The sequence below is a fragment of the Oreochromis niloticus genome, linkage group LG8 (assembly GCF_001858045.2).
Source record: "Oreochromis niloticus isolate F11D_XX linkage group LG8, O_niloticus_UMD_NMBU, whole genome shotgun sequence".
NCBI classification, from domain to species: Eukaryota; Metazoa; Chordata; class Actinopteri; order Cichliformes; family Cichlidae; genus Oreochromis; species Oreochromis niloticus.
The window spans coordinates 22,113,712-22,129,655 of record NC_031973.2 but is presented as its reverse complement, the minus strand read 5'-3'; the positions used below and the strand labels follow the sequence as shown (position 1 = coordinate 22,129,655).

Here is a 15,944-nt window from a genome sequence, read left to right as displayed (position 1 = left end):
ATACTGTACAAGACTAACAAGAATACTGAAGAGTGCGGTAACAGAAGAGAAAATGGAAAGAGGATGTGGAACAAATGACTAGTACTGCATATCACTATTGCAATGCATTTACTTTTGCATAAATTCTATCACAGGATACTGTGGATTTATGATATTTGAATCTGCACCCAACCAAATGCCAACTTCATTTTGGGGTTGAACATTAACATGTACTCTATATGTGAATTCCTTTATCTGCTATGAACACACCCAAAACCATTCCTGAGGCAATGTGTTCCATATAAAACAGCAAGCTGCGTCCCACCCGGTCTGAATCAGCAAATGCACACAGTATGCAAACCTGCAGCTATATAGGACTTAAAGATATGCAGCAAGAAGGAGAGTTATGGAGTGCTGCACCAGATGGCCTGGCCTCCAGAGTCACCTGACCTAAACCCAATCGAGATGGTTTGGAATGAGATGGATCGCAGAGTGAAGGCAAAAGGACCAACAAGTGCTCAGCATCTCTGGGAACTCCTTCAAGACTGTTGGAAAACCATTTCAGGTGACGACCTCATGAAGCTCATCAAGAGAATGCCAAGAGTGTGCAAAGCAGTAATCAAAGCAAACGGTGGCTATTTTGAAGAATCTAAAATATAAAACATGTTTTGAGTTATTTCACACTTTTGTGTTTACTACATAATTCCATATGTGTTCATTCATAGCTTTGATCCCTTCAGTGAGAATCTACAATGTAAATAGTCATGAAAATAAAGAAAGACCATGACTGGTAGTGTACATGTGCTGTTTACTTAGAAAATGACTGTGCCCAGTATGGGGCCCAGTATGGAGACGAACTAAGTTTTGATTTCTGTGGAATTGGCACAAGTTTGATGATGCCATTTCGCTGACCTTTATTTCACTAAACTTCTTCTTTTTTTTTGCTAATAACAGATAAAAAATTGTTGAGTTTTGTCAGCATGTCAGCATGCTTATAGTGACATGTTAGCAATGTTTCTCAGCACAGCCTCGCAGAGCTGCTCGCACACGTCTTAGTCTTGTTTCTGTGTCAACTTGAGGACCATAAACCATACACCACAACAAAGGGATATGATGTCACATTATTAGTTATGGATGGTTACTGTGCCTAAAGCCCTTTTTTGAAACTTTTATTTACTAATAAAATTTTTATTTTTTGTCAGCGAGTACTCTTCTTTCATAACATTTCATCTGGACACCCTTTGTTTTCTACATATGTATACTGTAAATCTTACCATCATATATGTTGGAAGGCATCCATTTAAACAACCATCTGTATTATATTAGATAAAATGGCCTGTGTATTAAAGTAGAACTTAGACACTTGTGTGGTTTGGGGGCTTAAAATGAGACCCAACATCTATATTTACTGGATTTCAGGCTGTGACTGGATACTCCTAGAAAATTTCACATATAGATCTTCACGGCACATATCATTTTAAAATAAGGTATCTTGCTACAGCAACCACTTTTTCCAAACACTGTCCCAGATGTTTCAAATTCAGCTGGCTGCCATGCAGCCATTAGCCACCTTGTCATCAGAATGCAACTACCCAGATGTCTACACAAGCAACGTCTCACAACTTTGAGCCATGACATGACATCATATGCTCAAGTCTGCAATAAATACTTTGGGAGTCCATTTTCATGATCCAACTCCTTCATTACTCCATTCTTCCTTCATTACTAACTTTCAATGCTTTTCTCCACTTACAGCACGCATTTCCTTTTTCTATATTTAAACTGATCCATCGTAATTTTCTACAAACTACCAATTTGATCTGCAGTCGATCGATCAGGTGGTTAGTCTGTCCATCACGGTGGTGAGGACTGAAACAGAGGAACCTAAGCTGTACTGTGTGTTTAGTATGAATTGGAAAATGAGCCAGTATCTGACTGATCTGAGGGTATAAACATTAACATTTACTTGCTAAACACCAACATGTCTTTGTGAGGATTTAACTCAACGTATGGCTCTGCTTAACTAGAGCCTCAGCGTTCCACTAGCACAGCTTTAGGTTTTAAAACTGATCTTTAAAAAGTGAAAAACAACAGAATTGAAATCTGTGAATCTGGCTTAAGCTTACTGTAAAGGAACTTAATACTTTAAAAAGAATGAGACACACAACCTTGCACCCAGTGTTGCCTCACATATTTTAAAATGTGGGAATGACTACAGAACTTAATTATGTATTAATAAGCTAAACGATCTTTACACCTTTCATAAAGATAAACCAGGGCGCAGAGTTGAGACTGTGTCTCATAAAGCCAGCTGAGGCCTGAGGGATCCAGGGTGAGCGACGGCTGTAGGAGGCCGACACCGGCCTCTAATGAGCTTCCTCTCGTTTGAAGTCCGCAAATGATGACTTGTTAGTCAACCTCGGAGTGGGCACCGCAGCACGCAAGAGCGCTAACAATAGCATCAGACACACAGAAAAAAATGAGCAGATTCTTTATTTGCAGCATGTGTCAGTGTTTACCTCACAGCACAAGACGAACGCAGCCGTCCACATCTGGGAAGCAGTCCTGTGTTTTGCATGTGTGTGTATGTGTGTTCGTGTCTTTGCATGTGTTTTCTTGGGACTGAGTTCCAGGAAAAAAATTACTAAGATTCTGTAAACTTCAATGGACATAGGAAGACCCTTTTACTGACTTTACATATGGAGTCTTTTTTTTTTCCTCGGAAAAAGCCAATGGCCACAGAGATGCTAAAAATCCCCCATGATGCACGGCTCCCCCCCTCCAAAAAAAAAAGAAAAAGAAAAAAAAAAGGTGCTGTGTGCAACATTTCCTTCACCAAATTAATACCACATTCTCCATAAATGTTGTTGTTTCCCGTCTCCTCTTCTTTCCCCTCCCATTTCTGGCACTGGTTCATGTTTGCAAATTAGACTGTAGGTGTTGATTAAATGTTTTTTAATCAAAGTAAGATTATCTCAAGATAACTGCTGGCAGTCAAAACATGAGAGCAACATCACTGCTTTAAACAAATTCTCCACAACATTTGTCCCATTTGTGCTCTATAATAAACTGAATATAACTGAATCACAGTCATGTTCATGTCTTCAAAGTAAATGCAGAAAAAAAGTCATGTTAGAAAACAGAGAGCAAGAGAGAGGGCAGGCACTCCAGAAGTTTCTCTGACATTTTATTTTCTCCCCAGCTGCTGAAGTCCAGTTCAAAGATGTCACTTAACCACAACATTTTTCCTATGTGGGCGTACAGAGTGGAAATGAAAGAGCGAACGGTGAGCAGTCACATAAAAAAAATCCCTTCAGAGTGGGTGGGAATAAAGGAAACCGCTTAAAAAGTTTTATCTCTTTATAAAAACGAATTGCCAGATATAGAAGACGAGGGTTAAATAATTTAAGCCGACATATATCGCGGGATTTGCTTCCAAAACCCCGCTCCGTGTTTTCGCTTATTCAGCAGCCTGAACTCTGACAGTCAGCCTCCTCTCCAACGTCATCACGCACGCGCGCACACACACGCGCAGATGCTAATCGGCTAATGCAAGCTCTCTAGCTGGACTTTTTCTAACTTTATTTCTTTTTTCAGTCTTTTTTATGTTAAAAGTTAAACTTTTCTATCATTCCCATTCTCTTAAAACAGGGGCGACTGGTTTGTTCACACTTAGAGAATGACACGCGTCAAAAGAATATTAAAATAAAAATAATAATAAAAAAAAAACTCTGACAACAAGAAAAAGTTAGCTTATTTATGGTGTATTGCTAACAACCTCCACTTACTTATCAAGCACGAAATACAGGTCAAAAGCACCCTGGCAGGAGCTCTCCTCCTCCTCCTCTTCATCCAGCAACCCCGGCTCGGCTCTTGCAGATGGAAAAGAGAGCAAAAATAATCCGAACAAAACCAAAACGAGACTCATGTTCAGCAAAAATCTTGCCATAATCTCTCCTCCCGGCGAAACAGCGTAATTCCTTTATGGAGAGGAAAAAAATGCCAAAACAAGCCAAAGTACTTCAGTGGGTCTTTGCATCCCACAGACAATACTGTAAGTGGAGGGGCAGGGATGCTACCGAGACAAAAGAAAGGATGCCGGTGATCATTCAACTATTTTGAGATCAGTGTACAATCAGGACCACCCGCATCCCGGCCTGATTGCAGCAGGAGAAGTGTTTTGACTCAGAGAGGTTTATTATTTGTTTTAAATGCTGGTGGTCCTCAGGCTCTTTTTCGGATAGTTTTGAATCCACATGCAACTGACAGGCTAAAAAAACAAAGAAAGAAAAGAAAAAAAAACTGCAAAAAAAAAAAAAACTTAATTGAATGGGTGGTTCGTAAAAACGGATAATATTTTCCTGTCAGTGTGTCAAAAGTGATTTAGTTCTAAAAAAGCCAAATGGAGCTGGGTGATGCAGAGCTGTGTTTGAAGCCGGAGGAACTGAGAGCCCGGGGGACAGACTTGGCTGAAATGGCCCAGGTTTCAAATTTCATCTTGAGGAGGAGAGAGGAAGGGAGGCAAAAAAAAGAAAAAAAGAAAAAAAAATGGGTCAAGATCCCATTTTGCGCCTCCCTCACGTGGCAGACCGGCGCACGGGTGACAACAATTTATATCATTACAATTACACAAGGTATATGAACTTTATTGTGGCACTGCGTCCTTAAGCCACACCAGCGCGTTTATTTATCGACCCTAGCATTTTAGCACTTTGTCCTCATTTGTTTGTTTACTTTCAGCATGCTGCTGATGGTTAACTATAAGCTTCAATATCCACTGTAATTACAACTCAGTGAAGCAAAGACTGTAATGAGTGTGGCAGATATGGTGAAGGACACATTTAAAGGGTAAAGCAAACTCTCACATGAAGTGTGAGTGCTGCCATACATCAAGCACATGGGGTAATCTCCTTCTAAAAAATGTTTTTAGAAATAGGCATATGATTATTTTGAACAGCCATAAATACACTTAAATGATGACTTAATTAGAAATAATGGTGTCTTTTATATATGTGTTTTGCTTTGTTTTGTTTTTAATAAATCACCTGTTTAGCTTTTCTTTAAGTTTTAGAGCTTGAATGCATTTTGCCATCTGAGCTTTCATTAGTTAATAGGTAATTGCTCCACTCTATGATCAAATATGGTCATTTGTGGCTCCAAAATACCAATATGACCAAAGGTTTTTTGACACTTTTGAATCAGGCTGTGGGGAAATGAGGCATGGCTAAAGATGACACTTTCTTAAAGTAGCACAGATGCTACTTTTAACAGTGAATCAGAATAGTGTATAACAGAAAAAGAAAGGAGAAATGACAGTTAATAGAAACAGGATAGAAAACAGGAACAGAGATGTAACCATGAATATGAAAGGAGTAGAGTTAGTGAAGGTATATGAGTGTAAATACCTGGGGTCAACCATCCAAATCAACTGACAGTGCAGGAGAGAAGTGAAGAAGAGCGTGCAGGCAAGGTGGAGTGGGTAAAAACAAGTGTCAGGAGTGATTTGTGACTGGAGGATAGCAGCAAGAGTAAAAGGGAAGATTTACAAAATGGTAGTGACACCTGCTGTGATGTATGGTTTGGTGATGGTGGTACTGACCAAAATACAGGAGGCCGAGCTGGAGATGCTAAGAGTGACCAGAATGGACAGAGTTAGAAATGAGTACATCAGAAGGACAGCTCAGGCCGAGTGGTTTGTAGCCAACAAAATCTGACAAAATCTAATCTAGTTGTTTTGTTCTTTCAGCTTATTTTTCCACTGATTTTTTTTGTAGTAATTGCCAGGAAAAAGTCCTAGTTTTCTGGCTCTTTTCATATTTCCTCTTCGAGAGACATATTTTCTGTGATCTATTATGCTGTCACTTGTACAAAAACCAGGCAGAAAAATAGATTCCTGAAAAGTAAACAGCAGCCTTGTTGCATCACTCGGACACTCTTGCTGTTCCCATTAATACCATGGCCCCAGGCTCAAAACATGTGCTCACTAGTTCTGCAGTTTCTCACATAACATGGTGTAATCTTCCCAACTGAGTTATCACTGACAAAGAAACCCCACCATCTGAAAAACTGCACATCATCCTTTAAACCAAATGCGCATTGCTCTGCAGAGCTAAACATCATGTAATGTATAGTTTATTGATCCTTGTGGGGAAATTCCTCTCTGCAGTTAACCCATTCACTCAGTAAAGCAGTGGGTAAAAATGAGCACAACACTCTACGCCATATATTTCAGTTTGTTTTTTATTGTGTCGGATAAAACCCAGGAATGTTCACCTGGAATGAAGTTCGCTACATAGTGGACAAACGATGCATTTTGTATCCACAGTAAGAACATCACATGTGATGGTTTCTTCACCAGAGTAACAAATTGATTATTATACAGAGCTCCTAATTATAATTTTGCAAAGTAATTTTGATATTTTTTCCAGACATCTTTGACAAACATTCACTTCACAAAAGAACAGCATTGGCTTTTGAGAGCCATTCATTCTCAACCGCCTCAGCACACTTATATTTGACAGAAATGAAAACTACAGAAATCCCATTTAACCTTTGCTCTACATTAAGAACAGACTAAAAAGGTTTAGTTATGAGCAACAGATTATACTTTATTTTTTACATAAAAACTACATTGTTCACTTCTTAAACAAGCCTAGACTCTTGAGATTATTTGGCTGCCAAAACAAAGTGGCGATTGTGTCCCCCATGACTTTGTTCAGGACGTGGTCTCCTTAACTGCAAGGTGCTTGTTGAAGATGCCTTTGGCAGTGTCGAGGGCACCATCAGCTGGGACGGGAATGTGAGGTGCAATGCCGGCTCCCTCCCAGGCTGGCCCTGCAGAATTGTCGGAGTGAACAGTGGGGATGCTGAGGAAGATATCGGTCTCGCCGACCTGGAAGGTCTTGGGTGGGTGGGATGCCCCAGCTGTAGTTTCGCCAATGATCATGGCGCGGCCCAGCTTCTTCATGATGTAAACAAACTCTTCTGCAGCACCAGCAGTAGCTCCACTGGTCAGGATGATTACGCTTTTCTTGGAGCCATACCGTACACCTGAATAGGAGAAAGGTAGATAGAGATATGGCTGAAAGTCAAGTCAACAAGGCAAGTAAGTTATTTCTGGACAATGGAAAGGATTAAGTTTGAGCATGATAACAAGCTGGTAGAAAAGGGATATGGATAAATGTATGCCAGAGAGGCTGGATTATATGGTGGGGTTCCAGGTGAGGGTACAGATGAGCAAATAGTTTGATACTTTCTAACCACAGCTGCCCTGCAGATAACTCTGAAAGACTGGTATTAAATTCAGACAGCTTTACAGCCTCCAGCACAGGGCCAGTTGGTCTGTTCGTCTTAAAAAGCAAAGGTGCCTTTTTGTCTGTTCATAAACCTTTGTATCACTGTTTTATCAGACTTGCAAATATACATAGAAATGAAGCAATGGGAACAATTTGGAGAATTGTAATCTATTGAGATTGAATCTATTGAATTGAAATCTATTGCACACATTCAAAAAATTGCACAGACTGGATTTCTTTTTTAATTACCGGTGAGTTCTGGCAGAGTTTGGAGCTCTGTGATGGTTCCAGATGATCTGTCGTACAGCTTGTCCAACACAATCTGCTTGTCCGCATCAAAGAAGTAAGAGCAGAAGCCTGCGATAGCTGTTGTTGGGCCCCCGAGATTGTTCCTGCAAATTCATTCATAGAATAATCATGGAAAGGTTTGATTCTTAATTACATTTAATGGTCATTTGTGATTTTTTTTATTGATGGATGTCATCCCACATTAGGCTATCTCTGGACATCAACCTGACTTTTTTTGGTGTATGTTTAAAGGAAAAAGCATTCTACATTCTTCAATAATGATCAAATCCACTTTATTAAGAGCTAGACTGTTGAGCTATAGCAGCTTTAGTGAGTGATTTAGACTCAAGGAACGTTTTTAATAGAAACTTGGACTGTCATGTCGAGTAATATTACTCACCTGAGGTCAACGATCAAAGCATCAGTGTTGAGAACTTTGTTCCAGACATGTTCAACAATAACCTGGGCAATAGGCTTCACCTCCTCAAAGTCTCCAAACATGTCAAAACGCAGATAGCCGATGTTGTTTTCAAATACGTCAGTATGGAAGGAGACTTTGATCAGTTCAATGTACATTTCTGGGGTATAATCCTGTGGAAAACAACAGGCACCAGCTTAACATGTATCATAATTGTGACCAATATTTCTATGCATTATTTTTTTAAAAAGCTCCCGAGTTCATTTGCTTAACAGGAACTTTTGTCCATCAAACTGAAACAAAATAACAAACTCAAGTCCGAGTGTCTTACCATAGGTGGTAGGGCTGGAGTGTTGCTGGTGGTCTTCAGGCTCTTGTCCCCAGAAAGGGTCTGCAGATCAGCAGACAACTTCGATTCCAAACTCTGCTTGGAGACAACCATGTTGTACGTGCCACTTGCCAGCTGCTCTTTGAGCTTTGCTGCAACATCTGCCCCAATATTTTCAAACGCATAGTTGTCAGCAATCAGGGTTGCTGATCCCTCAATGATTGCTGGAACTTTGGCACGGAGGTTGATGATCTTGATAGCGGTAGCAAGGGCATCCTCAGCATTTACCTCCACATCTGGGGTGACACCTGTGATCTCCCAAGTGGAGCCAGTAATGGGGTTGATAGACTTAGCAGTTGGTACAGTGACATAGAAGTCAGAATCACCAACTTTGAATTTATCAATTTTCACCGAGCCTCCGGCTGTCTTCTCACCAACAATGGTGGCCCTTTTCAGATTCTGAAGACAGTAGGCAACATCTTCGGCAATGCCCTTGGTGTTTTTGCTGGTGAGGACAATGATGGATTTAGTTGCACCATATCTCTGCCCAAGCAGATCCGGCATAGTGAAAAACGGAGTGGTGGTGTTCGAGGGACGGTCATAAATGCTGTCAATGTGAATCAGAGGCTCGGCTTCGGTGAAGTAAGACACAATGTAGGGGATCCCAGTGACTTCCCCACTGCCAGTGTAGCGCAAGTCAAAGATCAGGGCAGATGTAGGCAAAATTTTACTCCAGACAAGGTCTAGAAGCAAAGGACCAACCTTTTCAGCTGCCTCTTCACCAAGGATGTGATCAATCCTCAGATAGCCAATGTTGCCCTCCAGGATATCAAGCTTCATGGAGTTCTGGATGACTGCGATGAGCTGCTCAGGAGGCAGGGGAGGCAACTTTGGGGGAACTGCAGGAACATAGTTTGGCTGATAGGAGACCTTCAGGCGTGGGTCACTGACTGTATGCTGAACCCCGCTGCTGAGGACATTGGCCAGAGTTTCGGCATCTGGCATGTTGAGAATACCTGTGTTGCTGCTGGCTGCTTCGATTGCCTCCTTCATCCCCACCAGCTTCTCTGGTGAGCAGTAATTGTTCAAGATGATTGTTGCTATGTCTACGATGACACTGGGGGGAAAGGAGGCATGGCTAAAGAAAACATTTCCCAAAATTAGCAGAGATGCCACCAGAACGAGAGTCTTTGCCATTTTTTTTGCCAGTTCAGCCTGACAAAAAAGCGAGCAGACACAAAATGCACGTTGTTGAACCAAACCTCTTTCCCCAAAGAGGTCTTCTGTCAAATGGCACTGTTTTGGCTGCAAGGTTTTTGTTAGTACACTCATAAGAGGATTTATTCCACATTAAACCTCTAATCGTATTATCCTGAGTGCTTCTGCAAGGTAATAACAATCTAGCTAAGTAGATGTAGTAATACAAGGTGCTGCTAAAGATACTGGTGCTACAGTTATGCAAGGTATCCTGGAGTGAAAGGTTCCTGTGTCAAATAAGGTCAGTTTTATAATTGATAAAGATCAAGAAAGGCATTAAGAGTAGTGAAGATATATGACCTGGGAAAGTCACTTAGCTGCAAAGGCAATATACAAATGGGGTCAACATTATAACTTGAATCTTACATAATATTTGAAGAAGGAAAACAATGGAAATGATAGAATAACTTTAAAAAGGTTAAAACTTAGCAAATGCCGAGTAAACCATCAATAATGTTCCATCAATAACTGAGAAACACCTAAGTCTTTATTGTTTTTAGAAATTATACACATTTAACAGCAAAGCAGCACAACTGAAAACTAAAGAGGGAGATCTAGTTTAGGTTAGTTTGTTTGGTACTTGCTCCCTCTGCTGGACTGTTCTTTTGTTAAAGACCAAAAAAACCCACTTGAGCATTATTACACTAAACTGAGGAAGAGTACACTAAAAAAACACAATCACAAACAAAAAGCAAACAGGGATTTCACGTGACATGGTCGAAAGAATATCCACATTATTTTACATATAATTTAAAATGTGATAATTTTAAAGAGTATCACAGGAAAAAACAAGTAAAGAAGAAAGAAACAATAAGAAAACCTTTCCTACATTATGAATAACTGGAAGTTGTTTTACTTACACAATATACACACTTAAATGGGGCAAATGTATTGTAAAGGAATCATCAGCCATCACATGCTTTTCCCAGTTAAAATATCCACAGCTTATACATTCCCTTCTGTAATAAGATCAAATACTAATTCATGCTACTTAGTTACTCAAAGTCTCTCTAAATGGAATAACAAGCAAGTGCTCTTGGAGCTTAAAATTTCATATTGAAGTGAAGTTGAGTTCTTGTAGAAAGGCCTTCGAAAAAAGTAAAAAGACTGGATTACGTGAAGCCTAATGACAAAAAAGATATAAAACAAACCAACAACTAATGACAGTTTGGTATATTAGTTAAACTACTTAAAAAGACTGCCTTTAAATCAAGGTGTCAAACATGCCATTTGCTCAGTTCTGTCCCAGTGAATATCTTTGCAACTTGTGAAAATAGCAGAGAATTCATTAAAGTTTCTATTTTTTAAATAAAATCTTCTTGTGATTAAGCAAGCTTAACTGAACAGCAGTGAAAATGTATGGAAAATGTAAAAATATAAAAAGTTTAAAAATTATTGTAGTGGACTGTAATATTATTTTGAGGGTTGGATCTTTAAAAATCCAGTGATTTTCAATGAATGTAATTAAAGTGAACTGAAGAAATGTCGAGAAACTGAGACAAATTATGTTTATCAGTTTTGTAAATGAATGGTGTGCTAAATGTGAAGATTTCCAGCATATACCTGTGCTTCTTTACCCATTACATACTGTTCATTTATGCTTTCATGGTATGGTCCAGGTCAGTAAATCTTTTTTATTTTTAAACTGTTTAGTTACATTGCAGTTGCTTGTTCTTGCAGGATCTGGCCTCTGTATGACCTAAAGTGCCGGGAACACAGACAGTTCTTTTGAAAGTTTCAAGGTCACAATGCAGGAACTCCAGCTTTTCCTCTTCCCTTAAGTGTTGCTGGAGTTCCTGCATTGTGAATTGTTTCATCCTCTCCATGCACCTTGGAAGTAGGTGAAGTTGTGCCAGAAATTTTTGCTGGAAAGTATCAAGGTCCCCATGAGTTTCAAGATTCTCTAAAACCACTGTCTTCCTTGAGTTGACCCAAAATTTTGGATCTAAAATCAATCTGAGAAAAGTACCCATTGACTAAAATGAGTTTGACACCCATGACTTAAAATAAAAATACTTCAGGTGCCAGTTTAGCTCAGGCAAAAACATATCACGAAAGCGTCCACTGAAAGCAGGGACCTTTGCTGCATGTCTTCCCCACTGTCTCTCGGCTTTCCTGTCTACCTTCACTATCTCTATCCAATGAAGGTAAAATGCCAAGAAAAAATTAAATGAAAAAAACAAACAAACCCAAAACATCTAATTGCAAGGCCACACATGCTACACATAGAAACATTTACATTGAAGTGATGCCTAGGCAGAAAAACTAATTAACTAGTCATTTTATTTGCATTTTTATTGTTTTCCTTGCACTCTCTTCAGCAACCTTGACTCTAGGATTTTCTGAGCTACAGATAGAGCCTCATTTGCCTGGACAGCAATATGGGGCTCAACCCCCGAAAAGCTCCACATTTTTCCAGTGATGGCACTAAAAACAGCTTGGTTAGGAATGGACGCATACAGGACAGTGTCTCCGATCTGATACGTTCTACTTGATAAAGACCCACCAGTTGTTGGCTCGCCAACAATTGTGGCCCGATTTAGGTCCTTCATTGTGCGAGTGAACACTTCGGCTGCTGATCCAGTCATATGACTGGTCAAGATGAATAGTTCCTTGGAGGATCCGTATCTTTGACCCCTCACCTGTGGAACTGTCATGACTTCTGTCATTGTGGTTGTCGTTCGGTCAAAAACAGAGTAAAGATGGTGTAAAGGTTCTGCATCAAAGAAATAGCTACACAAAAGTGGAATAGCGGTTGAATAACCACCAGTGTTGTACCTCATATCAATTATGAGGGCATCTGTGTTTATTATCTTGCTCCAAACAGATTTTATAAGATGGGGCCCGATGGCTTTTACCACTTCTATGTCTGCCATCATATCAAACCTTAAATAGCCAATGTTACCTGGCAGAAGCTCAATTTTAAAAAGAGCATCAATTATATAGCCCACTTCCTCTGCTGTAGGAATCTTTGGAAGTTCATGAAGTGACTCAGGCTCAACATCACAGTGGAAAACATGCAGTCGGTGATCACCTGAAGTCTCTTGGAGATCTGCTGTCAGCTGTGATGCCAAAGACTCAAAGTCAACCACCGATCGGTATAATCCGTCAGCCCATTTACTTACCAGCACCTTGCTAACCTTTAGCGCGACTTCATGGATTGCGTAGTGATCTTCTAACAAATCTCCAGCTCCTTGTATAAGGGAATTTAGTCCTTTGTGAAATTCAGCAATCTCATGAACATGGTCCACTGCTTCTTCAGCAAGCACAATGGCATCAGGGACCACCCCACCTCCCAGCCAGAATTCTCCATTGTTGTCGATAAAGTTTATGAAAGGAACAGTGATGGCAATATTGGTCCCCTCTATTTTAAAGGTCTTTGAGTGCATTAGGGTACCAGACGTAATTTCCCCAATGACTGTGCCACGATGTAATGACTGTATCAGATATGCAAACTCTTCGCCAACACTTGCTGTGTAATAACTGGTTAACACGTAAATCTCCCGCTTTGAGCCATACACTGGTCCTGTAATTTTAGGCAAAGTGTTGTGTTCTGTTGTACTGTTCTGAATTCGGTCATATATTGTAAAAAAGTGTTGCTTCTGTGAAGTGTCCTGTAGATAAGACAAAATAATGGCTAGAGAGGTAGAGGACCCACCGGTGTTATAGCGCAAATCGATAATCAAGTTAGCAGTATCTTTGAGGGGTACCCATACCTTTTTAGCCATGGCCTCTTCTAATTTAGCAGATGACTTGACAAACTTGTCAAAGCGGACATAACCAGTGTTGCCTGGGAGAATTTCCACTTTGAGCAATGTATCAATGTATTCCATTAATAGTCCAGGATCATCTGGAACTCTGTCATCTTCAGGGCCTTCCTCTACATTGGCTGCATATTCTGGCATGTATTTGATTGTCAGTCTGGGATCTTCAGACACAGTCTGGAGCACTTGGTTGAGTCTGATTGCTAGATCCTCTTCAGATACGACAGACACGAAGTCTGTAGATTCCAAGAGTTGAAGAAGAGCTGGAACTCTTTCAGTAAACGTGTAGAACCGGTTGATTTTGTCAGAGATACTTTGGACAACCTTTGGAATAGAATTCCTTATAGCCAGAAGTGATTTGGCTTTTGCAACGGCTTCCTTGGCAATGACGTGGACATTTGGGGAAACACCAGTCACCTCCCAGCTCTGACCTGTAATTGGGCTGACAGATCTTGCCACAGGAACTGTTATGTAGAACTTTGACTGAGCAATCCTAATTTTTTGGACTTTCACCGACCCACCAGCAGACCTTTCTCCAACTGTGATGGCCCTCCTAAGTTTTTTTAGAGCATATGCCACTGCCTCAGCAGTCCCGGTTGTGCGTCTACTGGTCAAAATAATGACATCTTTTTCCTTTCCATACCTTTCCCCCACTATAGATGGGATGGTCCATAGCTCCTTGGTTGAATTTGAAGGCCTGTCATATACAGTGTCAATATGAATAAGGGACTCAGGGTCTGAGAAATAGGAGATAATAAAAGGAACTCCAGAGAGCTCTCCAGCTGTGCTGTACCTTAGGTCAAAGATTAGTGAGGATGTGTGAGCAATTTTATCCCAGATACTTTCCATGAGCTGAGAGCCCAACTTTACTGCTGTTTCCTCTCCAACGATCCGATCTATCCGTAGATAGCCAACATTGTTTTCCAAGATATCCGACTTGACAGAGTTTTTCACCAGCCGGATCAGCTGTTCTTTTGGAAGAGATGACAGAGTTGGTGGCATCACTGGGACAAAATTAGGCTCATAGGAAATGGTCAACCGAGGATCATTCAGTGCTCCTTGTACTCCAGCTGTGAGCACAGTTGCCAGGGTCTTCCTATCTGAAATCTGTAGGATTTCTCCACTGTTGATAGCTTGTTGGATGGCCTCTTGCATCCCAACCAGGTTCTCAGGGAAGCAGTAGTTTTCCAAAAGAATCTTGGCCATTTCTAATACTAGAGCAGGCTGGAATGACGAGTTGCTGGATAGAGTACATAGAAAAAGCATCATTAGAAGTGGCACTGTCATATGCGCCATCTCTAATATCTTCATCAACGCCGATAGAAAGAGAACCACCTCCGTCTTTGCTTTTTCTAGGTTGTGTTAGTTGATTTGTGTTCAGAGACTGTGGATTTCACTGGAAGGAATATGTCATTGTCAAAGGTTTTTTGGGCAGCAACATCAACATAAGAGGCTTTTGTCTACAATAAACCTTTAATCGCATTATATGTAGTGCTTCAGCCTGCAGACAATAGCAGACAGAATGAAAAATGATAAATGGGAGGTGCAGTTTCTCACTGTTTTTGACACAAATGTAATATAGGTTTGGATTCTGGTACCTCTAGTTTGAACACTTGTAACTGAAAGACAGTTTACTGTTTATTAGAATTATTTTTCTATTTATTTTTCTATTACAGTCTGCTTCATTTACCAAATTCTCCCTGTGGAATACTCAGTACTAAAAAGGTGATAAATGAGGCTGCACTGATTTGTGCCAAAGCACCAATTGAAACACTCCCACTCCTTGTTCCATCTCTCTTCCTTGCCCTTTTACGAAAGCTTATGGTGGTGTACTTTGGTGCTGTTGGTAGCTTTAGTGGGTCATGTCTGGGTCATTCCACTGGTGACATGATTACACAGTTTACAGACAAAGCCTTCTTAAAACACATCCAGGATCAGAACTGGGTAACAAATATAGGCACGCCCACACTTTGAAAAAGGGAACAAACAGTTGAGCAGAAAGTTTTTATGTCTATTATTTTCCCAACAAGGAAAAGTTTGGCTATAACGAATATAATAGAAACTTGATAGCAGGTAACTTTCCATCGTTTACACTGATTTAAACAGCAAGACATCATAAGACCAGCTCACAACTAACAGAGCCAGACATCAGCTTATTCCAAATACTAGACTTGCTAATCTTAAGGTCTTAGCCTTTATTATGGCCTCATACCTTACATAACAAATTCCAGTCTCAGTCAATTCCCAGGGTGCTTATCGAGAACTTTGAAACACTGAATACTTCCTGATGTTGTCACTCTGTGTCAAATAAAAGAACAGATTATATCATTTTTGCTGATAATAAAATACCTAAGGGTTAACATTCTTGAATTATTGATTCAAAAAGTAGAACTGAAGCGGCGTAAGAGTTCAGATGTTAGCTGTGAGAGTCATGCAACAAAAACGTATTAATCTCAGCAAGATTCAGAGCTGAGTTCCCAACACACATTCAGGACTTAACAAATACATGAATCATCAGTGTCCATTTTATTTTGCCTTTCATGGCTGTTCTAATCACTGTTCTTGAATGATAATATTAAACAGTAGAAGCAGAGATTTAAAGGCTCTGTTGTCCC

The 15,944-nt window shown here is 40.2% G+C and overlaps 2 protein-coding genes across 2 annotated transcripts in view; both read right to left on the bottom strand.

The window, feature by feature from the left end:
• The window catches only part of antxr1c (ANTXR cell adhesion molecule 1c), a 39,344-nt gene extending 34,843 nt beyond the window's left edge, over nucleotides 1-4,501 (bottom strand). The window contains exon 1 of the mRNA XM_005448073.4: nucleotides 3,768-4,501. Within this exon, the coding sequence (XP_005448130.1) occupies nucleotides 3,768-3,928 (161 nt within the window). The 5' untranslated portion in view covers nucleotides 3,929-4,501. The remainder of the gene's footprint in view (nucleotides 1-3,767) is intronic.
• A 1,700-nt stretch (nucleotides 4,502-6,201) lies between these two features.
• Nucleotides 6,202-14,640, bottom strand: LOC100701151 (retinol-binding protein 3). Its single transcript, XM_003438542.3, has 5 exons — nucleotides 11,872-14,640; nucleotides 8,312-9,643; nucleotides 7,963-8,153; nucleotides 7,524-7,666; nucleotides 6,202-7,029 (listed from the first exon to the last, which is right to left on the bottom strand). Exons 1-5 carry the CDS (start codon nucleotides 14,638-14,640, stop codon nucleotides 6,695-6,697), a joined length of 4,770 nt encoding a protein of 1,589 aa, XP_003438590.2. The 3' UTR covers nucleotides 6,202-6,694.
• Between the last annotated feature and the right edge of the window lie 1,304 nt (nucleotides 14,641-15,944).

Bases quoted from the DNA above. Each gene is read 5' to 3' on its own strand.
- LOC100701151 (XM_003438542.3), bottom strand. From the start codon at position 14,640: ATGAAGATATTAGAGATGGCGCATATGACAGTGCCACTTCTAATGATG. The intron at 9,644-11,871 runs GGAAAACAATAA...GGAATAAATCCT, and splicing joins GGTTGCTGAAGAGAGTGCAA to CTTATGAGTGTACTAACAAA. The intron at 7,667-7,962 runs GTGAGTAATATT...ATGAATTTGCAG, and splicing joins GCTTTGATCGTTGACCTCAG to GAACAATCTCGGGGGCCCAA.